The sequence below is a fragment of the Gouania willdenowi genome, chromosome 2 (genome assembly GCF_900634775.1).
Source record: "Gouania willdenowi chromosome 2, fGouWil2.1, whole genome shotgun sequence".
Taxonomy (NCBI): Eukaryota; Metazoa; Chordata; class Actinopteri; order Blenniiformes; family Gobiesocidae; genus Gouania; species Gouania willdenowi.
This window is the reverse complement of record NC_041045.1, coordinates 4,392,291-4,417,835: the sequence shown is the minus strand read 5'-3', so window position 1 is coordinate 4,417,835 and position 25,545 is coordinate 4,392,291. Positions and strand designations below refer to the sequence as shown.

Sequence of the window (25,545 nt, the reverse complement as noted above, 5' to 3'; positions counted from 1 at the left end):
TAAGCTGTCAAGTTGGCCACACCCGGAAATAACTAAATATAAAGTGTGTTGCTTTATAAAGCAGAAAAATCCTAGCTCTAGTTTCACTAGTTTTTTTTTAATGCAGGTTAGATTGATTTTTCAGCACTTTTCTCCTTTTCCTTTCCACTACATTATCATCACCTGTATCCATGGTAACCCAAGAACACAAGACAATGAAGGACATTAGGTATTACAAGAGAAACCACTGAGTTGTGCCTCAGTGTGTGACTAAAATGTTTTAAATTTCACTCCGTCACCACAAAAAGGTAGACATTCATTTAATCCCATGTTAAACAATAATTAGGAAAGATTCAGCACTGCCTGATGATATTCCTCTATAAACATTTCCTATTTTAGACTTCATCATTTTAAACTACCTTATTAATCCCACATTGGGGAAATTCCCTTGTCACAGCATCAAAATGATCAAATATACTATTTAACCTGTGCAGAAAGGAATACTCAAAGCATTAAAAAAAAACCCCAGTATTTTAACAATATATAATAAATTGAGGATATTATTAACTTGAATGATGTGAAAAACCTTTGGATTGTTTTACCATTCTTCTAACCCTATAATGCAAAATACAAAAATAAAGAAATGATATGTAACAAAATCAGGCAGCTTTAATGCAGTATACATGAGTCAACTTTGTACAATTCAAACACAATCATCAAAAACATCACAAATTCGGAATACTTTCCTAAACGCAAACATGAGCAGGACATATTGCACCAATTAGAGGCTGAATAACAGTCACCCAACATGTGAGCGAGTAATAATTACCATAGTAGGCCACGCCTAATTGCTGCAGTTAATCAGGAAGCGTGGGCGTCATGATTGCTCGCTTCCTGTTTTGGTGTCCGCTGGTCACATGATCAAGGGCATTCGGGGTCTGTAATAGGCAACGCTAACAACTCAGAAGTCTATACTTGCTTTGATTGGCACTGAAAACAGCTGAAGGAATTAAAAAAAAAATAAACACAAACGTTGAGGCATCAGAACAAGTTAGCATTAGCTTCCCACTCTGCGAGAGTCACAGCGCTACAAAAAAAAAAAAAAGATTTACAATGGAAATATTTACAAGTGTGTGTGTGTGTAATGCTTTCATGGAAAATAAAAAAGTAGGAAAATTGAACCCGTACTCAGGAAAGCAGCTCCTCAGAGTTAGCGATGAAATTAAGCCTGACATCATGCTTAACTGATTGTTTTGTAGGAAAACAAAAGAGAGTGACCTATGTTTGTGTGATTCACAGTAAAGGATAGTTAGCATGTAGCACGTCGCAGCATTACGACGCCAGGCCCAAAAAGAAGCCGCCGACAAATCCACTCGACACCACGATGTTCCTCTTGATGAAATCTGTGGCCTGAAACCATGCAAACAAAAAAGAAAGAAAAAGTTACCCTCATCTTTTAAATTCACCTGTAGCGACACCTGCGGTCCACTGGAGGGCGCTGCTGCTGCGTCACAGTGGAAGACTAAAGGTCACACCCACCCAGGGTTGGGGTCAATTATAATTGTAATTGCGTAATTAATACTTAAACTAAACTAAAATCATGGCGTAAGTATATATATATAAAAAAAAATATTTCGCTTGTCATCATAATTGAGTTCAAAATCAAAAATTCACTTTGTAATTGTAATTTACATGAACATTCTATAAAAACTGTTAATTACAATTTAACTAAACAAACCTGATGAGCCATGTTCTAGTTCTATGCTCTACACAAACGTAGTTAACAATTATTAAAATATGTTTAATATCAAAATTACCTGTCAGTTCTCTTGAGGATAATTTTACCATTAATATATATATACATAAATCTAGGGGTATACAGACAGAAAAAAGGCTCAGACACCCACACTAAAAATATGAATACCAATATTTTCATTGATTAGGGAGCATAACAAGGTAACCATAAGATGAGAAACAAATTGGATGAGAAATAATATTTTTTAGTGTATTTTACCTTTGATATTTTAAGACATGGGTCAAAACTGACCCTTTATCATAAGAGATGCTAACAGAAAGCTAACACAAGAGGAAGGATATGTTTTATGGCCATATTGAATAAAGGCTCAGTAATTGTAATTCAAATTTAATATTTGAGTGTAACTGACCCCAACCCTGTACCCATCCAATGAGGCGACAGGCTTTATTTATGCCATCAGCAAGTTTTAAAAGTCAGATTTTTAGCAGAAAGTGAAAAAGAAAGCAAAGCAAAGCAAAGCTTGGTTCTAGATACCTTTACCTCCTCAATGAAAGTGTTGATTTCAGGAGCCGCTTTGTTGGCTTTCTTTTTCAGCCGCTTCTTGGCTTTGTTCACGTCCTTCTCCACCTTCTTCCAGTCCACCTGCACGTAGCCGCTGTGGTTGGCGATCTGTGGGGGAAAAAAACAGCGGTTGTTTAGCACACGACATTGTGTTGTGTTGTGAGTTTTACGTCTAATTCCAGCAAGTTCATTTTGCCTTCTTATTTTTTTTAAATAATATGTTCCGGTTTCATTTATTCAGAAAACTTGTTTCAGGAAATTTACTTTGATCTCCTGACATGTTACACATCAAAGGCGATCAGCAGACACCTCTGAGGAAGACTTAACAGTTGATAGTCGAAAATGTGTCAGGAGATCAAAGTACATTTCCTGAAAAAAAATGTTCTGATTTAGTGTTTTTCAAAATATGTTGAGCCAAGGTGACGATGGCATATATGACAATAGTTAATTCGTTTTTTAGACCGAATAGGTGAAGTGGGCACACGGGCACATCTGACGATCTCTCCTGATCTGAATAAATGAAACCATAACATATTATTAAATATAGTATTTTTCTATTTTCCGCATTAGTGTTTCAACTGTTTCCAATGTTCTCACTCATCTATATCTATAAAAGCAAGGAATCTGTGTGTGTGTGTGTGTGTGTGTGTGTGTGTGTGTGTGTGTGTGTGTGTGTGTGTGTGTGTGTGTGTGTGTGTGTGTGTGTGTGTGTGTGTGTGTGTGTGTGTGTGTGTGCGTGCGTGCGTGCGTGGTGTTCAGAAACAGACAGAGCTGAGACTTTCAACATGGCTGCTGCTTGTTTCAAGGGTGTGTAACGTCGGATTTGTTTGGACTGCAATGATACCGTTAATAAATGAGTTCATAAATGCAGCTTTGCAGAACAGCTCGATGTTAAGAAATTTGTTGGTGTCAGATTCTCTCGAATAAAGCAAGTTCCTTTGCTGATGATGATAGTGTCATTGGTTCTCGCAGAGTCCCAAGAGAGACTATTAATTACCATATTTTATATGGTTGAAGTTTCTGATATCTGTGAAAGTTATGCACTATTCAGTTTAGCAATAACAATTGTGAAAAAGTTGTGCCACCCTTTACTGGCGTTATATTGGCTTAAGTTTTGGTGCAAGTGTTTAAAACATCAATGCGAAAAACTGAAAAACACGCACGAAAAGTATGTCAATTCCAAGTCAGGAGCAAACTTTTCATACATTTTTATTTCATACTTTTTAGATAATTTTGTTCAACTTTACGAGTTCAAATAGTTTGTAAAAAGGTTATGAGTAGAATAAGAATCTGTAATTTTGACTAATCTGTGTTGTTTATTTTTTAATCGTTGGTTGAGTATGATAACTTGAGATCATTCAATAGTGTGTGTGTGTGTGTGTTACCTGTAAAAGGAGGAAGCCTCCGCCGACAGCAGTAGCTGCTAATTTCCCAACTCTCTGGAAGACGTAACCGGCACACCTGCAATGTTGATATTTGATTTGATAACACAGGAGTTAAACGGTTAATCTAGTCATTTTAGCCAATCAGCAGCAGGCATGCGTTTGTCCTCATCCTCCCGCCCTCACCATCCCGTCACCCCTCCCATCATGATCTGCGTTGCCACTGAATACTTCTCAGCAATGGGGCCGGAGTTGCTCCCAAACACGCGGCTCCACCACTGGTGCCTGCGGGCGTACTCCGTGAGGTCCACCACCTCGTAGACCTCATCCTCACTCTCTGGGTCGTCCTTTCCTGCTTCTTCAACAAACAAAGTGGAGAATAATACAGGGATGTTATTCCCACTGGAACAATTTGATAGGCAAATGCCAGATTGTTACTTTTATTTTGAAAGAGTGGGTGACTAAGGGTTTTGCTAATTCTGAAGGACATTTCTGCTTCATGTTGGTTTCTCTTGCTGGGTTTTAAATGCAGTTAAAAAGCTTGAGTCATTGCTTTAAAATAAATAAATACTAATATTGGATGGAACTTTTTATCAGTTATTTTCTTACATATGTTGTGGCTTTTATGTAGTGCTCTATGGTTTTTTTTTAATCATTTTTACAATTTTTATGGTCCTTAACTTTTAATGATTTTATGCTAATTTTAATAGATAAATATATAGATAGCTAGCTTTATTTCAGACTTGGGGTTCATAAAGACCATACAAACAAACAAACAAACACAAAAACACATTAAAAAAAGATGTATTATATGATTTTATATTTTTTTGTGTGTGTGTTATATCTCTGACTCTTATTTGTCATATTTTTAATTATTTTTTTATTAAATTACATCTGTGTGCATTAGTCTCTAATCCTTTTTTTTTTTTTAAATTTTTATCATTTTTAACTTTTGTCATTTACATTAGCAAATTTCTGTTAAGCACTTTGATCTAAAAATTGAATGTGTAGAAAAGGTGCTGTATAAATAAAGTTTGATTGATTTATAATGAAAAACATCTGAAGTTCAAGTTTTTGGGATTTTAACTTCTAACGATTAAAGAGATTTAATGAAATACATTAAAAACACAACAACAACCCAAAATTACTAAGAAATATTTTTTTTTATTTTATTTTTTTATTTCACCAATCATGAACGATAATCTGTATATTGATTTCTATCTTTGGTTAAAAAAAGAAATATGTGAACACAAATAAACACCAGTGAAAATAATAACTTTTTTTTTTTTTTACTGTATTTCACTACTTTTTAATCAAAGTAGTAAAAAACAATTCCCATGGAGTTTGTGCATTTTCATCTGTAGCGATAAAATAACAACCTATGGAATATCTTAAATATAGAAGATTCAAATCAAATCACAACAATGAATCTGTTTATTGAATCGTATTCAATAGATGAATATGGGTTGCATTAATCACAAGATGTATATTAAGTTAATTTGGAAGCTATGATTTCATATTGTGTATTCTATGTGTTTTTACTAGAAATAAAGCATTAATTCATTCATGTATTCATTTGAAACGCCAGATTCAAAAGGGAAGGAAAGAATATAATTTATTCACACCGTACTGCAGTAAATAAAACAACGTTACCAAATATTAGAGTTTACAAGCTCCAACAATGACCATTGTTGCAGAGATGGTGAGTGAAGCTAATCACTCTATGTAAATGAGTGGGAATGCTAATAGTAGCTCCTCAGCGCCAAATGGCTTCCCGTGTATTATCTTTAAAAAAACGCCAATTTTTACTCTCATAACTACACATTTTCTCCGTCATTTTCATCTGGTGTGTGTATAAACACGTGGCCAAGGCTCGACTTATAGTAGCGACGCTGCAATCTTCCAAAAAGCGTAAATACTAACCTTCTCTTTGCTCCGCGGTCGCCATTTTGGAGAAACTTGTTATGTCACCAGGATGTTGACAACCCCGAAGCAACGCCCACCTGATGACGCAGTGCCACGTCAGATTAAAACGCGTCGCTCGATTAAACATATGTCGTTTATACAACATATGTTTGTTTGTGAATGGAAAGCTTAATATTGACATACAATTTGATACAAAATATGTTATATATTGTATTTATGAAAGAAAAAAAAAAAACATCTCTCCAAAAAAAAAACCTTTGTGATAAACCTGATCATACTTTTGGCAAAATATAATATACAATGCTCTAAAGTTTCCAACCAGAAACCTAAATTTATAGCATGTTTATCACTTTTATCCTCATACATAATCACTTTAAAGCGCTGCATCAATTCTAAAGCTGTGAAGACTTTGAAATTGAACTTTAAATTGTATACAGAATTATTTTCTCTTTTAAATTTATGTGTAAAGCTGTTGTTAACGACTCAAGCCTCTTGCTTAGTTAATGTCACCAATTGTACATTGTATCAATAAAATATTATTAATAAAAAAAACAACAACGTCATTTAGCAACTTTCGTCACCCAGATTTATTTTATTTTATTTTTCTAAAATTTGGGATTAAATAACGTTGTTTCACATTGGCTATTTTTGGTATTACAGGATTTTAAAGATTTGCAGTTTGACAATTAAGCGTCAATGTTTTTTTTGTTTTTTTTTTTTTTTAATTATAGGTAAATTAAATAATAATAATAATAATAATAATAAATAACTGGCATTTTTTCCCCAAATCACACACATTCAAGGCATCAAAAATGTGTTTAAATTGGAGTGTATGCATCAAACAGGAGAGCTTTACAGACGGAACATGAATATTTAAGATATCGCAGCTATAGCAGGGAAATCAGGTGGTACGATTCCAGCTCTGCCATTGGACAAAAATGGAGGAGAGGGCGTGGCGACGACGGCGCGTGGGTTCGCTCGGGTGACACAATTATAACAACTTTATCGTCGCGGCCGAAACGCTTTTTAATATCAAATACCCACGTTTTGGATGTTACTTGCGGAGAAATGTGGTTTTAGTCTCACTTTGAGATGAAAAATGTGACGTTTGAGGAGCTACACGGAGAGCGCCTGTGTCCCCCCGATCGGATTTACTACACCGAATCGCATCTTTTCATCCAGGGAAAAAGTTTGTGATCGTTTCGTCGCTTCTTTGCTCTCTTTTGGTTCGGTTGGAGCACATCGATCGTTCCCCCCACCCCCTGCAGTGCGATTTTTTTCCATGCAATCGTGCGGTGTGTCTGTCGCCGTCGCTGCCTGCGCTGCTGCTCGGAGTCTCGGCTCGGCTTCTTCTGGTGGTGATGAGGGAAAGAAAATGGCGGCGGGAAAAGCGAGTGAAACAGAGGAGGACTTTCCGACGCTGACAGCCCAGGAGAGGGACAGCTTGGCTGGGATCGACAGGTCAGAACCGTGTTCCGTTGCACTCACACGGACGCTGAGAATTAACCGTTTTCTGTGCATTGTGTGTCGAAAATGTTGCTCCGCTGAGTGATACGGAGCCACCTATGTTGTCTTTTTTTTTTGCAGCTCACTGTTTGGATTTCAGAAGCTTCATGAAGATGGCGCCAGAACGAAGGCCCTGCTGATTAAGGTAGTCACTTTAACTGGATATATTCGACTTCTCTCCAACAACCTCACTCACATGGCTCACTTGGGCCCTTTTTGGGGGTTCATGCACGGCTGTGAATTTGCCACCAAGTGGGCCACACTCTCCACGGACAGCTAAGGCCAGCTAGCGTAGCATCAGCCACTTTAGCCAGGCGGCTAGTCGCTAGCTAGCCCCTCTCCTCTCATCCCCATGACCCTGCACCTGCTACGGCTTACAGCTTTTTGTCGTTGGCCGGTGGCTTTTGGGGTTATAGTATTAGCATGCAATGCTAGCAGTTATCAAACAACACTGGGACGGTCGTCCTTCTCCTGTTAGCCGCACAGCAGCTCCATCCCGTGTTGCCAACACGGCGTCGTCACATTAATGTGAACCCAGCTGCTGTCTATATTAAATCACATTTAATGATAAATTGTGTTGCGTTTTGCACGTAGTAAAGCAGCGCTCGTGCGTACGCCCATGATTGGCGCTGTTCGCCCAGGTTAGCTAGTCCCCGTCACCTCTGCACAGATGTCACTGCGTTGTGTTGTTTGTGTCGTTGCTCGTTAAAACACAACCCAGGAGGTGGTTGTCGTTTTAGTTTTTTCGTTCGTTCGTTCTTTCTTTCTTGTTCTATGTGCTTGACGAACGTTACCAGTTACATTAATGGCTGGCACCCAGTCCAAGATGGCGGGACACGGCGGAGGGACACCAATTTTTAATGTGATGTGATAATATTGGTGTGTTTTCGTGTCGCAAGCTTTGTCCGCATGTTGTTTACTCTCCCCCAAGTGTTTATTATTAATCGATCGAATTGTTGCGGTGTTCTTGTTTAGACGTTTTCTCGTGCTCCGTTTATTATTATTTTTTTTAAAACAGCCTCGATGTGAGCACATGTATGATGCAAAGCTGCACACATGATGGAGAAATGTGGACCTTTGACAGCTCAGCTTTTTCGTGTGTGTGTGTGTGTGTGTGTGTGTGCGCGCGCGCGTGCGTGTGTGTGACTGAGGAAACTGGACAACGTGCACACGCACAGGCCATCATCAGTGCATTATTTGTGCAAGCTTGCAATATCATTTAAGTGCAATTTAACCCCATTCACAATCACTTTTTACCATTTTTCTGCAGCTACACCAAGCTTTCCAAATTATAACCTATCTTCATCACTTTTAATGCATTTTTGCTACATTACTGTCATTTCTGTGGTTTTTAAAATCCCATTCCACCACCTTTTATTTTCTCACCCTTTTTGATCGTTTTCAATCCGTTTTTATTTCTGATTAAAACCAGAATTTCCATCTTTAAAATGACTATCTTTTATGAAGCAAATTATATTAAACTTCCTCGATAACAGTGGATATTATTCAGACAAATAGATAAATATGGTTATCACAGATTCATAGAGCAATAGACTTTATGACATGCATTTGGGGATATATTTAGGATCAGATTGCTGTTTATGCTGGATTTTGTATTCAAAATAAAAAATAAAAAAAATGCATCGTAAAAACCAAAAGCTGTCATTTACTCCATTTCTGTAAGTGAAGTCTATTTTTCATCCATTTTCTGTGATCACACCCTATTCTTTATATATCTATTTTTTTGCTGAGAGAAGTGTGTGCGTGTGACACTCGATAACACGTGTCATCATCGGTGCACTCATTTGCAAGCTTGCAATGAAGCGTGTTTTACAGCAGGAAGCTCATCGCTCAACAGATTAAATATTAGTTTTACTATTGTTTAGGAATCCAGTTGTCTCCACATTCCACCCTGTGATTATTTATTTGCTACGCGTGTTGTTATTTTCTGCTGTCTTGTTCATTAGTAATTAGGAGTGTAAGCAACTGTTCGTTTTTCACAACAAGTCGATTTGAATCACGATTCGATTCTGCAGCGGTGTTGTTTAATCCAGAATGATTTGATCCAAATCGAGTAAAATTAATACCTGGATACTGTACAGCACAGGTGCGCTTTCATAGATTCCTGTTGTTTATTGTACGGGAATCCACTATAAATTAATTATGGACATAAACAAACAAGTAAACAGCATTTAATGGTAAATTAATTCATATTTTATTTTGATTAGATTTTTTATTTCAAACATGAACACAGCAGTGTATTTATTTACCACAGGGAAAATCATAATAGAAATTTAAATGTGGCAAGTATGTTGTTATATGATCCTACCCCTTGTAATATCTAGTACTATACTTATTTCTAAACAATAATCTTCTCATAATATACACCTATTTACACTCCAAAAAGAGACATAATTTTTATATATATATATATATATATATATATATATATATACACAATTCATGTAATCCACAATATTTTCATCTGTCCAAACATACACATACATGAGTATATAAACACCTGTTTATAGTATTTTTCCCTTTAACACATACACCGCCAACACTGGTCGAAACATAGCGTAGGGCAAGGGTATCGATCTCATTTTAGTTCAGGGGACAAATACGGAGCAGTTTATCTTAAGGGCCGCAGAATTTAGTGCTCTAGTTTGCACTTCCATGTATAAATAAATTATAAAACATGACAGATATCCATCCCTGCAGGATCTTCACTTTCAATTTATTTGATTTTGTGACCCTTTTTTATGTAATTTGGGGAAAATTTTGAGGAATAATTGGAAGAAAGTTGCAGGATTTTGGAAAAGTTGACGGTTCTTTTAATAATTTCAGATTAAAAATGACTGCCATCACGTGATATAAGCAAAATGTGGGGAAATATTGTGGATTTTCATAAATTTTGTGTATTATTTTGGAAATATCTACAACTTAATTAGTTGGAAATTTACAGAATGATTCATGGTTTCTGATTTGCGTGCTTGCTGCTGCTGCGGGATTCTCTTGGATTGGATTCTCTTAAGGGCTGCAGGCCTTGAGTTTGACACGTGGCGTAGGGGATCAAAATCACAGCGTAGGGGGCCCCTACGCTCAACAGCGCTGGCGAGAACTTTGAATTGAACTTCATTTTAAGTCGTCTAATAGCGCTCGTCACAATATATACAATGATAATGCACACGAACAAGCATCAGGAACAACTCAAAGCATTTTTATTGTATGAAGTAATTTGGTCCCGTTCTTTCTTCGGATGCTTTGAAGTTTTTTCATCACTCCCCCTCCTTTATTACTGTATTTTATTTTTATTTTTAAACCGATAACAGCCTGTCTGGCTCATTGTACTGCACTGTGTCTCTGTCTATGTGCAGATAAGGCCGAGTTCACATTCACAGCTGACAGAACTAGGTCACTGTATCACCATTACTAACTAGGTGGCCATGATGACGTCATACTGGGAAAAGTAATTGGGAGAGGGGCTCTCGTCTGAACCCTTGCATCCTCTTGTTTACCCTCATATTGAAACTATTTGTATTGTTCCTTTAAGGAAGGGGAGGGGACACTCATCGTGGATGTGCTGATTGGTGCATCTCTTTTAGGTAGAGTCCCCTGGTTTCTTCATGTTTGGATGGAAAGAGCACAGGGAATGTTAAATGCATGATAGCTTGAATGAATCACTAAGCAGTGGTTCATTTGTATTCACAAATGTAGCAGATGTGCGATAGGTAGCATTAGCAAAGAGAAGGGGGAGGAAACCTCTTCATTTCTTACACAGTTTAAAATCCCAAGCATGAAGACAGCATTGATGACGAGTCCCTGGCAGAATTTCATAATTGATATGATGAATATTAATTATGCTCTTTAATCAATCAATTTTATTATTTAAAAAAACAAATTCCACAAGAGAGGTGATATTGTAGGTTTTAAATGTTTTTAAAGCTGCTTTGTTTGTGCATAGAACATGTTTATTTTCTTATAGGATTTATACGGCTATATTTTATCTAATAAGATTGTTATATTTATTTATTTTTGTAATATGATTGCTGTTGGATATGGCGTAATTTAAGATAATGGTGATCCATCTGTTTGGTTACTTCAATAGACGCCGGCACATATATCTTGTTTAAAAGTATGAAATAGCCACAAAGTGAGGGAAAAAGAAACCCTTAATGGTGGGGGGGGCGGGGAATGCATTGGAAATCGTTGATTAATCGAATCGTAGCACCCTGAATCGAATCGTGAGGTTACTTAGAAGGAACATCCCTACATAGTTCAAATTACAATTTGCCAATTTAACCACATTCACAATTTGGCATGCCCATTATTTGCCAGTTTAACTAATGGTTTCGATATTGGCACTTTTTTTGGCGGTTTTTGCCTACTCTAATTTGCATTTTTTTAACCAATTTCTGTGGTTTTTAAAACCCTGTTTGGCCACCTTTTGCACCATATTTGGTCACTTTTAACTAGGGCCAGGAATCAAAAAATGCCAGCGATTAATTGCAGTTTATTGTATTGTCAGCTTCTAATAAACACACAAATGTAAAAAAAATTTTTTTTTTTACCCAAATATTTGCATAGAAAAGTGCATAACTCAACAAAAAATAACTTAATACGTCTTTAAAAGACAAAGCTTATGACAAATACATTTCTTGTGATTAGAAACATTGTTTGTGCAACATTGTACTATTCTGTAATGTAAACGATGAACCGAAAATTACAACCTCAGCTGTAAAAATGGCACGATTAGCTTATTTAAGACTATGTTTGAAATGCAATTACGTAATGTAAACAATGTACAGTCATTTTTCACAGCAGCAGTAGAAAATCAGTAACAGAAATGCATTGGTTGCAATGGTTCCTATCAGTAAATTCGTGCACAAACTGGCAGTTTTTGGCCAGTTGGCGCAAGCTAACATCGTCAACAATATTAGTAAGGTGGCAATTTGTAGCTGTCCAACAAGCAATTGCATTGGTTAACTTGTCATAATGTGTTGGAAAGCAGCCCGTCTTGCACCAAACCTCTCCTCCAGAGTTGTTTGTTGGAGTCCGTCAGTTCTGCCTGACACTGATGCCATTGAACCCGGATGCTTCACTCGTTGATGGTACATTAAGAATTACTGCGGTGGTAATTCAATTCCCTTTTGCATTGCACACATATATAACTTTTGTCTTTTGCCAATACTTTAAAGCTAAACTGTCCATTTAGAAGCCTTTGTTTCGAGTTTTCCAATGCTAGCTCAGGCTGTAGCAACATTAGCTACAGGAAACGGAAGCGCGTCTTCTTCTGTGAGACAACAGCGCATTGGGTGTCTATGACGCATTACTTCCTCTGCTCTGTACAGCGCCTCAGGAAGGAGCGGTGGTCAAATGAATCGATGCGTCAATTCACTTTGACGCATTGATTGACACAATTCGTTAACGCGCTATTTTTCCCGGCCCTAACGCATTTATTTTCTGATCAAAACAAGGATTTACATCTTTAAAATGGATAACAGTGGATATTATTCAGATAAATGAATAAATAAATGTGGTTCTCACAGATTCATAGAATAATGGACCATCATTTTGCTGACCCCCCTTATTTTGGGGGTCGTGGGCTGAAAATGTTGAGGACCCCTGTTCTACTGTACGCTGACATTAATCTGCGAGTGTGTGAGCTGCATCTTTAACGTTGTCCTTTATTTAATTTGAATGTATAATAAAACCTCAGTTGTGACCTTTTTATTGCTTGGTGTCAGAGTTAAATCATGAGAGAGGGTTCAGGCTTTGTTTTGATGTTTCGAGGTTTGTTCTTCCTGAATTGTTCTTATGGACGGGCAGAGAATTTACTGTAATAGAATTCATTAGACTCAACTGGTTCACAAGCTTTTTTATTACGGCACAATTAGCGCCATGGAGGTTCCCAAATTATGTTTCTATTTTCATTTAATCGGCTTTCTCTAATTTGATGTGATTAACATACCAAACCACCACAAATCAAAATGATGCCAAAAATGCCTTTTAAGTGTGAAATACCTTAAAACTTGTAAATAATGGTTTCTCGATGCTTTAGAAGTTGAAACATTGTTTAAATCTAGCAAAACATGCTTATTTTATTGTTTAAGGTCTCCGATCTTCTGTGATCGTAGAAAACTGATGGAAAATACAGAATTGTTTTAATTGTTTTATTTATTTGAAACGAAATCGTAGTGGAAATTGCAATACGAGGGTAATATATTCTCATGATGTGCATTGTGTGTTTTGGGACAATATATCGCATATTTCCATTGTAAAATATGTCGCAACTTCAGTAAAATCTCACGTGATTCTCGCACGTGCATTTCCTACCGCAGAGAAATATGAAATTAATAACAAAAGTGAACTTCATTAACCATATTATGCATGTTGGACACAATTCCAGGAAGTTTAATAGCCTGTAAGGAAGTCTGATTTGGAAAACTGATGAGATGGAAACCAAACACAAATGTAAAAACTGAGGTTTTTTAAATGTTGAACATTTAACCACCTGTTTAGTGGGTAACATTTGGTGAAACAAAACCTTATGTATGTGACAGTGTCTTCTGTAGGTTATTTCCATTTTAGAGAGTACATTTAGTGAGGCCCGACACAATTACCGCTGTAGCCTTGCATCCCAATCTCTAAAAAAGACAGGAAAGCTAACATACAGGAATTTAAATGGGAACAGTGGACAAGTCCCTTTCCTTTCCAAAAAGTAGCATTTTGCATTTGCCAACTCATTTATCCCATTAGTTTCAATAGTTAAAATCAAATGTTTAAATTAAAGCAGCTGGTTTATTTTGTTGCGTCCGTCTTATCCCAAATATTGCTGAGTCAGCGTTCCACTTCCTGTACGATAAAAGGAAAACAAATTGACAATCCTTATTAAAACACACAGTTTACACTTTATGGTCAAACACAATATCCTACACCAGGTTCCACTTCTAGCTTTTCACAATAAAATAAATTGTATTGCTTTATAGGGGAAAAAAAATCGTATAAGAAGCTTTTTTGAAATGTTAAGAGTAAAACGGTGATGATCATGTAAATGACTTTCGCTAAATGAACAAAGCATATAGGGTGTGGTTAATAATCATGCTCGTGACCTACTGAGAGTATGACATCATACTGTATCGCACTTTTGAACCACGATTACTAACACGTGAGCAAATCTAGGCTTTTGTAAACTTCAGACTCACATCCTCCACTTGTTTCAGGCGTGTGTGTGTGTGACGGAATGTCAATACAACATTCACTAGTAACAATCACCTCGTGTTGTCCCAGATCACTCAGTGTTGTTGGGTTTATTCCATTGGTGAGTTCAGCCAATTTATAATTATAACCATTTAAACCAGTGGTTTTCCAACCTTTTTTGGATCTTGACCTCATTTTTATATCTCAAATTTCTAGCGACCCCAAATACTTTTTTCCCCTCTAAAATTAGTTTATGATTGTGTTTGTTATATTGTGTTAGAGTAACCAGACAAGATGTGCAGCTCAGATATTTATTTTTCATACTATTATTTATTTATTAATTTCTTTCTTCTTTTCTTTATACTGCATTTTATTTAAACTAGATGTATATTTGAGAAAGTGAAAGCACATAATACAGTGGTTTTAACATTGTGTGTTTTATTTTGAAAAAGAACAATGAAAAAAAGGTTGTTTTTACTTTAAAGCTAAATGTTATTTGTTGAATTGGTGAATAGTCATAATGAATGTAGTTAGAGTTCGTCATGCTATATATATATATAGTTCATCCACTAATAAAGACACACACACTGTATAGACAAGAAATAAAATTTTTACAACTAATTACTGTTACCAAGCGGAGGATGTACATAGACAGCATCGGGGGCAGCTAAGTGGCGGCAGGGGTCCTCAGGTGAAGACATGTGCATCCGAGCAGATTGCCTGTATCTGTATTAAATAAACGGTGCGGCTGATGTATGTGTTTCTGGGTTATTCAAATTAAAAAGAGAGTTTAAACAACCCGTGCACGCCTTTTTACGACAGTACAGATTAAAAAAGAACACCCCCCACCTACAATATCGGGGGACCCACGCTCAACAGTGCTGGCGAGAACCCTGAAATGTATATTGATATTGCGATTTCCATTTGTTTTTTTAATAAATCAATAAAAATAATTGTCTGTCTGTTTCCCACAATCACAAAAAATTTGTAGCCCCTAAACTGTTATGTTATGGGAAAACGCCTGTACGTTAATGTGACCGTTGCCTTTGCATTGGTTCCTCAGGCTGTTCGCTGCTATGATTCTCTCATCCTTAAAGCCGAGGGCAAAGTGGAACCGGAGTTATTCTGCCAGCTCGGCCACTTCAACCTCCTGCTGGAGGATTATCCAAAAGGTAAGTCATTTCATCCTTTTTCCACATGGATTCAGGGATTCTTGCTAAAATATCTTCAGTTTTTTGTATGAGTCTTCCATTAACAACTGCATGGTTTGCTTGTAATCCTTATAATCAACCCCTTAAATCATACACACGAGTAACTGTTGACCTCAGATGAACTGTTGCAGCCTGCAGAGTAACAACTCATCCACAGTGGTTTGGGGTTAATTCTCTACTCGCTTCTGTTTGTAATTACAGCATTATCAGCATACCAGAGGTACTACAGTTTACAGTCAGACTACTGGAAGGTAAGACACACACACACACACACACACACACTTAGGAGGCGTGTTTTGTCTTTGTGGTCAGATGAAAATAGTTGAAGAGGGGATGTTGATTTCTAAAGTCCTTTTCTGATTGTAAAGGTTAAAGTATTACAGATTTATGTTTGAGGTTTTATTCTGAAACATTGAGATTTATGGAAATGAATGAATGAAGTTCATATCTCTGCATCCTGTCCAGAATGCTGCCTTTCTGTACGGCCTGGGGATGGTCTACTTCCACTATAATGCCTTTCAGTGGTGAGTAAGGAATGCATTATTTTCACTGCTAGAAGGTTCCTATTGAATGTTACCATGGTAACACGGTGACCAGAAGTTGTGCCCCATATTCGTGCTGCGAGGAATGAGGTTTTTTTAAAAAAAAAAAAAATTTTTGTTCCAGCCTTACTTTAAAGCCAAAAATTGTTGGTTGAATTGGTGAAGGGTCATGATGAATGTATTTTGAGTTAAATAAATATTAAACAGAAAGACGTGCTTTTCACATTTAAATGAGATGTTTTCACAACTCGCTCAGGTTCATGACAAATGCAAGAGGGGAATTGCTGGCAAACAACACATTTTACATTATTTAACTAATTGACAAACACAACTGCAGTCTCAAGCCAGGAATGGCAGCACTGTATTTATAGTAACTCCGCCCCCTCACACCTGAGAGCAATGATCAATCAAGCCCTGTATGAGAGAGAGAGAGAGATTGAAGACGCCATTGACAACCCCACCTTTTTAGGGTTGTCCCACCCCCCCTTTAAGATGGGAACCTGCAGTAATCTTGGGAATGTTGTGAACACGCCCCCCCCAACTCATTCATTTGATATATTTTTCTATTGTTTTAGTTGTTAGTTTTTGTTTAAGATTTTGAAGCACACTGTTTATATTGGTTGGTGATCATAGGTTACAAAGCGGAGGATGCACACAGGCAACTTGGGGGCAGCTAAGTGGCTGCTGGGGTCCTCACGTGAAGACGGTGTTGGTGCCTTTCGCGAGCCTGATTGTTTCTGGTTCTTTCAACGCATTTTACGGCAGTTTGTGTACTATTTAAAAGGTTGAAATCCTGCTATTTAAAATAAATTTGGAATTCACGTTTTGAATGAGTTCCGAGTTATTTTTTTTATTTAATTTTCTGTTTGGTTTTCGATTGTCAATCTTGTGTATTGTGTTTTTATCTGTTTTTTTGTTTTGTTTTTGTTTTATTAACAAATAATAATGCCACAAAACAGTCACATATTTACATGTGTACTATTAAATTATTTAACAAAAGTTGTACGGTCGGTTTACATTCAAATATCACGTCTCAGGAGCTCTGTTGTAAGGATTACGTGTGAAGGAAATGATGTAGTCCTGTGAAGGATTGAGTACTGGCAGACGGGAACATCTGAGCAAATCACCTGTTGTCTATGCAAAAGCTTCTCAGCGAGCTAATGCTAACTCTAACTTAGGACATTATTAATTCAGCCCTGGGCACTGCATTACACGCAGTAGAAAATATGTCTTAAAGGTTAGATTTTAGCATTTTTATGAATCTTTTATGAAGGAAAAATAGTTTTTCTGTTTTCCTCCCAGCCCTACCTAGAGTAAAGTAATTTAAAATATGTTTCACTAAAAAGTTTAAACTGGAACATAAACTAATTTCCTTGTTTCTGGTCGTGACTTGTTATTAGGGGACGATATTTGGTCCCAATGTCAGACCAGTTGAGATCTGATGTGCTCAAGTAAACGTGTATTATGAATGATTAACGATGGAAAACCCAACGTTCACCAAACAGTCTGTATGTGTGAGCGTGTGCTCAGGAGGACCACACAGCCCTCTTGTTTCTGTGCCACCAGCTGGAAAATCAGCTTTTTTTGTTGAAAGGGACAGTTGTTACTGAATCACTAATGGGGAATCAGCTGAGATTGCCTCAGTCAGCGAATTGAGCCACGCAGCGTCTGCAGAGCGATTTGTCTTCTACGCGGCAGCGAGTTTAATCAGAGTCAGAGATAGAGAGAGAGAGAGCGCACGACCGTGCACACGCTGCAGGATGAGCTGGTTATTTCCTTTGTAACACGGCCCTTCCTCGTTCCCTGCCTCCCACAGGGCGATCAAAGCATTCCAGGAGGTGCTGTACATTGACCCGGGGTTCTCTCGGGCCAAGGAGATCCACCTCCGCCTGGGTCTCATGTTCAAGGTCAACACAGACTACGAGTCAAGCCTAAAGGTACGAGCAGTCCGCAGGAAACGCTTTTAATTAGTGAGTAAAATGATGATGATGATAATGATGATGATGATGGTCTCTCTTACAGCATTTTCAGCTGGCTTTGATTGACTCCAACCCCTGCACTTTGTCCAAAGCTGAAAGTAAGCTTTCCTTTTTCATTTATTTTTATGTTTTCTCTCTCTCTCTCTCTCTCTCTCTCTCTCTATCTCTCTCTCTCTCTCTCTCTCTCTCTCTCTCGGTGCAATAATAATAATATTTTGCATGAACACATTTATTAAGACACTTCACCGACATTGCCTCTTATGAATGTGGTGTGTGAGTGTTGGTGGTGATTGGAGAGACCAGTGGTTCACTATGACAGCCTCACTCCTGTCAGTCTGCAACAGTAGCTTACTACCACTGTGTGTGTAGTAAAAGAATCATTGCACATCAATGTAAAGAGCTTTGAGTGTCTATGAAAAGCACTTAATAAAATTCACCACATTAAATATTAACCAGGGTTTGGGTCAATTACAATTATGACATAATTATAATTGTAATCAGAATTGGAAGAATATGTTTCTGGTGTAATCATTATTGAATTGTAATTGAGTTCAGATATTTGACATTGTAATTTGGAATTGAAATTCTATTTAAAAAAAACTGTCAATTACTTAATTAATGTTAATGCCATTTTCTATTAACGTTAATACTAGTCAGTGCTAAAGTTGGCTAATGTCAATGTTAGTTAATGCTAATGCTAGTTAATGCTAATGTCAGTATATGTTAATGCTAGCTAATGATAAAGCTAGTTAATGCTAATTTCTTTTCATGTTAATACTTGTTAATGATAATGCTAATGTTGGCTAATTCCAACATTAATGCTAGTTAATGGTAGTTAATGCTAATGCTAGGTAATGCTAAGCTAATGCAGTTGATGCGGGCCAGCACCTGCATCCTAACTTGCATTTTCTTCAGGAAATGCAAATATTCTAGTTATTATTGACTTTCAGGGGGAGCTGATAATTGTCATTTTAATTGTAATTAGATAGAATGCCTGTCACCATAATTGTAATTGAACATAGATAATTAAAGACGCAATTGAAAACATTTAATAATTGACCCCAACCCTGGAGTGGAGCGATAGACAATGGGCCCCTCTGCTTTACCTCAGTCCAAAAAAAAAAGCACCAACATCATTTGATATGCCGCCACCATCTCATCCCTCCCGCCCCAGTACCTGTTACCGTGGCGACAGAGATATCTGTGGTTCTGCAGAGATGCTTTGCCTCATTGTGTCCCCCTCACTTCTGTTCTATCACACTCTCTCTCTCTCTCTCTCTTTGACACACACACACACATACGGAGCGAGGGCAGCCCCCCATCTTTCTTCCCCCTCTCTCTCACTCTCACTTCATCCCTCCCTCCCTCTCCCTCCATCTGCTGAGAGTCACTCAGGCAGCTTAGATCAGACACTGCAGCGCACCAGACAAAGGAAGGTGCCGCCAGGAGCACAGCGACCTGCTCCGGGCCGCTAGACCTGCGTTAATTTATAGCGTTTTAATGAGAACGCTTCAGTTTCAGATGATGATGACGATGATGATGTCGATGGAAGGAAGACTTTTCAGAATGTCACACTAACATTTCTTTTTCTCTTCTTTTACAGTTCAGTTCCATATTGCTCATTTATATGAGATTCAGGTAAGTTGCTCTGGTACTTCGTTATGGCATGTTTTCTTTTTGTGTGTGTGTGTGTGTGTGTGTGTGTGTGTGTAGTGTGTGTTGCGGTGTTTTAGACTCACTCAGCTCAGGGTGTCTCAGTGAAGGTGTGGGGGGGGCTTTGGGGGAGGTAGTCCTGTTTTTTTCATGCATTTCAAACAAGGTGCTGACAAACGGTGGAAAAAATACAAAAAAGCACTGTGAGAGAGTGGGTGGTGCACAATTTTAGGGGGGGGCCGGCAGGCGGAGGGGTGTAGGCGATTACTCTCAGCCGATCAACGTGGTTGCCACGGAAACAAGAAAGAAAGTCCGTCTCCCCCTCTTTTGTATGCTGGTGGTCTCTCTGAAATGTGGAGAGGTACAGTAGCAGAGTGGAGCGTTTGTGCTGTGTCAATACTCAGTGCTGCGGGGGGAGGGAGGGGTTTGTGTGCAAGATCAAAGGCAGTCAGGAACCAATACCTGAGTGTGTGTTTTTGTTTTGTTTTTGTTTTTTTGCAGAAGAAATACCGAGCTTCCAAGGAGGCTTATGAGAGCCTCCTGCAGACGGAGAACCTTCCTGCACAGGTGAAAGCCACCACCCTGCAGCAGCTTGGTGAGTCCTGGCTTTGCAAAGAAGTCGTCAAGTTGTGCTTCGTCTTCGTCTTCTTCTGTGAGTGAGTCGTTTGTGTGTTTTCCAGGCTGGATGCATCACACAGTGGAACAGCTCGGGGACAGATCCAGCAGGGACAGCTATGCCATCCAGTGTCTGCAGAAATCTCTAGAGGCCGAGCCCAACTCCGGACAGTCCTGGTATTTCCTTGGCAGGTGCGAAACACGCCGTTTTTCACATTCCGGGCCTCCCATTTTCTTTTTTCAAGTTTCTGGGTTTACCCATTTGTGTGTCACGTTACAGTTTTTCATTTCCCTGTTTAGGTGACTTTAGTGCTAATAAACTTCAAAAGAATCGCACCACAAATGCTGAATGTTATTTTTACTATAAGTGCACCGATTTTTTTTTTTTGTAACTGACAGCATACATCTTAAATGTTTCAATCTTTCTTTGAGCTCCGTCTGTCCGTCCGAGTTAAAGGCGAAAGCTTTCCTCAGAAATCCTTTAAGATAGGACAACCAAATTCGGTGTGGGGCTTCAGAGTCTCAATACCTTGATGGAGTTTGTAAATGAGAAGCAATTATTTTTTCCGAAGTTGTTGCTCTTGTTCCTTTTCTCTTAACTCCGTTCGCGGTATCTTCAAAGGGGACAAATTTTCCCAGAAATTGTTTAAGATAGGATAACCACATTCGGTGTGTGGCTTTAAGGTATCAATACCTTGGAGTTCGAATATGAGAAGCACGCAATTATTTTTTCCAGAGTTATAGCCCTTGTTCCGTTTCTCTTTACTCGATTTGAGGTATCTTCAAAGGGGACAGCTTTTCTTCGAAATCATTTAAGATAGGATTACCAAATTTGGTGTGTGGTTTCAGGGTATCAATATCTTGATGGAGTTCGAAAATAAGAAGTGCGCAATTATTATTTCCAGAGTTATAGCCCTTGTTCCGTTTTTCTTTATTCTGTTCAAGGTATCTTTAAAGGGGGCAGCTTTTCTTAGAAATCCTTTAAGATAAGATAACCAAATTCGGTGTGTTGCTTCAGGGTATCAATACCTTGATGGAGTTCGAAAAAGAAAAGTGCACAAATACTCTGTTCGAGATATCTTCCCTTAAATTTTACATTTTTTATGCTTCAGATGATTTATAAAAATGGGATGGTTACGCTGAAATCACGCAATATTACATTGCTACTGTGTCGTTAGTCACAGTGCTGACCCTCAGCCTCCCATTAAGTGGGAAAAATGCCATGGACGTGTGTGATATGATCCAAAACGTTATTTGTGAAACCTTAAATTATCCCCCAACCGGTGAATCACCTTCACGTTTTGCACGAAACATCGCGCAGCCGTGTGAGCCTCGACATGTCACGAGGTAAACTGGTCACAAGTTAAATTAGTACACCATCAGCTAAATCTGTCTTTGTATCACAACACATTAAAAACACACTGAAACACTGAAACGCTCTGAATTCATTTTCAGTCCCAGGATAACATGATCGCTACTCGATCCGTTAGACGAAGGGAGGGATTTTAACTTGGACATATTTGTGCGTTTGTCACTTTTTTGAGACTTTCAATCGCCCGTTTTCCAGCGCAAAATTGCGTGTAAATGTGTGAAATTGTTCGAAAACATGCTTGGTAGGCAATAGAGAGGAAAAAGATTACTTTCTCTGTTTTAGAACGTGATTTTCCGTGTTTTCTGTGATCACAGAAAATCGGAGGCCCAACACGAGCTTGTTTTTTGGTTGTTTGTGTTTTTTAGGTGAATCTAGACGTTGTCACATTTCTTAACCATGCTGTGTCCTGCAGGTGCTACTCAAGTATTGGGAAAGTCCAGGATGCCTTCATTTCCTATCGGCAGTCCATAGATAAATCAGAAGCCAGCGCTGACACCTGGTGCTCGATAGGGTAACGGAACATTTCAGTCGCTTCTGCATCCCGTCGTCATCCCCCCCTCACAGTCCTCGCTAATTAGTTTTCCTCTCCCACGCAGGGTTTTGTACCAGCAGCAGAACCAGCCCATGGACGCCCTGCAGGCCTACATCTGCGCCGTGCAGCTGGACCACAGCCATGCGGCCGCCTGGATGGACCTGGGCACACTCTACGAGTCGTGCAACCAGCCACACGACGCCATCAAGTGCTACATCAACGCCACACGCAGCAAGGGCTGCACCAACTTCACCACGCTGTCGCACCGAATCAAATGCCTGCAGGTGGGTGTAGTCATGGTTACCAGATGGCATCAGTGTGAAGGATGTAAATCTACATTTACTGCAGCTCTTGTTGTTGTTTTGAAGTGGGTGATTATTACTGACAGACACAGATCCAATTACAAACCCACGGGAAAGGACTTCCCTGATTCAAGCAGATCAAACATTATGTTGTCATAGCAACCAGCCGAGCAGTTACTGAGCGCGCCTGGTGTAGGGATGTCACCGTTGGTGCAGTGTGACGTTTAGCTGCTGCTTCCCCTTTTTTTTCCTGCACCTTCCTCCACTTTGAACTTAACTTCTACATACAGATGGAGGACAGCATGGGGCTTCTTCTGTACTGGGCCTTTTTTTCTGATGGTTCTTCTATTAATAACCTCATCAATCTGTTGTGGGAACCAGACCAAGAAAAACCAATAGATAATTGCCTTTAAATCCGACTTATTTATTTTTAATGCGTTCGGATTTTCTTTTTTTTTTTTTTACCCCAGCAAATAAAAATGTAAATTTTTTGACCCCCTTAATTTAAAGCTGCTACCCCGATAATTCTTTTATTAGTTAAAATCATAGTGTAGGCCTCATCGATAAATCAAGAAAATATTTACTCCAAAGAGAAAGGAAAAAGTTTTTGTCTTCGCCTTAAACGCTCCGTTTGTTGACATTTCCGCAGATTGCATTGTGGGATGTGTAGTCCCTTAAACAGATGTTTGTTTTTGTTTAGAGGCAAGTGCTTCACTTGTTACCATTTATGTTTTAAATTGTTCCCACTATTTCCCGTGTACGGAAGCGGTTTAGAGCTAATTTTGACAGAGAAATTAGTTTTGGGTAAATCAAGAATAAAGTCGAAATGTGGAGATTACAATTGAAATTTGCCTTTGTCAGTTACATAGATTTGACTTTTTTAGCAAACCTTCAGCATTGTATTTTTAGTTCATTTTCGAAATTTCGACTTCAATCTCGACATTATATTTCAACTTTATTCTCAAATTTTTGGCGACATTTCGACTTTAATCCCGACATTTCGACTATTATATCGCCATTTCGACTATTATATCGACATTTCGACTATTATATCGACATTTCGACTTTAATCCCGACATTTTGACTTTAATCCCGCCATTTCGACTATTATATCGCCATTTCGACTATTATATCGCCATTTCGACTATTATATCGCCATTTCGACTATAATCTCGACATTTCGACTATATTCCCGACATTTAGACTATATTCCCGACATTTCAGATATAATCCCAACATTTCGACTTTATTTCCGACATTTCAACTTTCATCTTAATTTGCTCAAAATAATTGTATCCTTTAGAAATTGTCCCTAATCCGCTTCCATACCCGTGATATCAGAATAAAGTAAAAAATCCTTCTATGCACCTTTTTCCACAACTCCACATCCCACAATGCAATGTGTGAAAATGTCAACAAACGGAGCGTTTAAGGTGGAGATCAATAGAAACTTTCCAGTTGCAATTTCTACCCCTTTTCCTTTCTTTTTGAAGTAAACTGTTGGATTTATTGAAGCATAAACTATGATTTTTATCTAATAAATATATGTCGGAGGTAGCAGCTTTAAAGCTAAAGAATCATCGTCTGGGAGAATCTGTTTTCATTCAGATTGGGTTTAGTTCAGTATTAGTTCAGCGTCCCAGGGCTCTACAAAACCCCCCATATTTCATGCGTGATGGTATTCCATATTTTTGTCCCTGCTGCGTCATTTCTCCTCTACATATGCATGAAGGAATGTCACATTTCCACCGGTTATGTTAGCATAATCTCATGGCATTAAGACAAGCGCAGCAGACTTGTTTTAATGGAACTGTGACTTGTGTTTTGTTTTTTTTTGCGATGACTGTTGCTCAGTGTCATTCAAGTACGTCCTCGCGCGCGTTGGTCGTAAGTCGCACCACGCAGCCGGAGTACTTCAGTATATCACCAGCTTTAGTCTCACCTCTGTGATTACCTCTACCTATTATTACCATTGCTGGTCATTTTCCTTGTTTTGAGGTCAACCTTTTTTTCTTTCTTTTCTTTTTTTTTTTTATTTTTTTGTTTTGTCACGTCGTTTTCCATTCCCCTAGGCTCAGTTGAGTAACCCCCAGCTCAGTAGCCTTCAGGGTAAAAGTAAAATGCTCCCTCTTATTGAGGAGGCATGGAGTCTGCCAATCCCAGCTGAGCTCACCTCCAGGCAGGGAGGCCTGAGCAGTGCACCACAGCAGGTGAGAGACCAGATAGAACCCCCCCCCCCCTACTTCCTTCTTTACCTTCCTTCCTTCCTTCCTTCCTCACCTTTTGACAGAGGAATAGTCGACACACGCGCATGCACCTTTACGGACGGGTAACGCTTGAGTATATCCTCTCACGCCGTCTGTGGATGTCTCCGCCTGTCGCCATGGCAGCTGGAGGCAGGGTTGGGGTCAATTAAAATGTATTATTTAATTATCCTTGTTTAATTACAACTCAATTACAATTATGGTGACTGGCATTTTTTCCATTTACATTAAAATTACAGTTATCATTTCCATCTTAAAGTCAATTACAATTACATTCTCATTTAATAAATTTCAATTCTTTGTGCCTTAAATCAGCTGTAAAATACACTAAAAATGTGATCTATCATCTAATTAGTTTTTCATCTTTTGGTTACTTTGTTAGGCTTCCTAATCAATACCAACATATTGGTATTATTATGTTTGATGTGTGTGTCTGAGCCTCTTTTGTGTGAGTATAGCCCTAGATTTGAATGTTTTCAAAAAGAGTTGTGGGTAAACTTGATAGGAAACATAATTTTAGAATTATGAATCACGTATATATGTAAACCACAGAACTGTAACATGATTCCCCAGTTATTCGTTTAATTGAATTACAATGAAGTTCTGAATTTCCATGCCTCTTACAATTACAAATCCATTATCTGAACCCAATTTAAAACAGAAAGATTTTTTTTAAATTGTAATTACGTAATAATTGTAATTAATTACCAATTATGCAATTATAATTGACCTTAGCCCTGGCTGGAGGACCTGCCAAGTGTTACT

General features: G+C 38.3%; 2 protein-coding genes across 3 annotated transcripts in view; one reads left to right on the top strand and one right to left on the bottom strand.

The window, feature by feature from the left end:
• Positions 1-630: 630 nt before the first annotated feature.
• Positions 631-5,797, bottom strand: LOC114477034 (FUN14 domain-containing protein 1). Of its 2 annotated transcripts, none has more exons than XM_028469084.1 (5): positions 5,602-5,797; positions 3,865-4,036; positions 3,682-3,757; positions 2,270-2,404; positions 631-1,389 (listed from the first exon to the last, which is right to left on the bottom strand). In XM_028469084.1, exons 1-5 carry the CDS (start codon positions 5,783-5,785, stop codon positions 1,312-1,314), a joined length of 645 nt encoding a protein of 214 aa, XP_028324885.1. In that variant the 5' UTR covers positions 5,786-5,797; the 3' UTR covers positions 631-1,311. The 2 variants fall into 2 exon arrangements, with proteins under 2 accessions (XP_028324885.1, XP_028324893.1); XM_028469092.1 differs by having other exon boundaries at positions 2,276-2,404; positions 5,602-5,786.
• Positions 5,798-6,546: 749 nt separating this feature from the next.
• The window catches only part of LOC114476772 (histone demethylase UTY-like), a 41,082-nt gene continuing 22,083 nt past the window's right edge, over positions 6,547-25,545 (top strand). The window contains 13 exon segments of the mRNA XM_028468671.1: positions 6,547-7,065; positions 7,192-7,255; positions 15,374-15,482; positions 15,723-15,772; positions 15,987-16,045; positions 17,880-18,000; positions 18,086-18,140; positions 19,646-19,680; positions 20,197-20,290; positions 20,376-20,502; positions 22,095-22,193; positions 22,279-22,498; positions 24,589-24,726. Coding sequence (XP_028324472.1) covers positions 6,887-7,065; positions 7,192-7,255; positions 15,374-15,482; positions 15,723-15,772; positions 15,987-16,045; positions 17,880-18,000; positions 18,086-18,140; positions 19,646-19,680; positions 20,197-20,290; positions 20,376-20,502; positions 22,095-22,193; positions 22,279-22,498; positions 24,589-24,726 — 1,350 coding nt within the window. The 5' untranslated portion in view covers positions 6,547-6,886.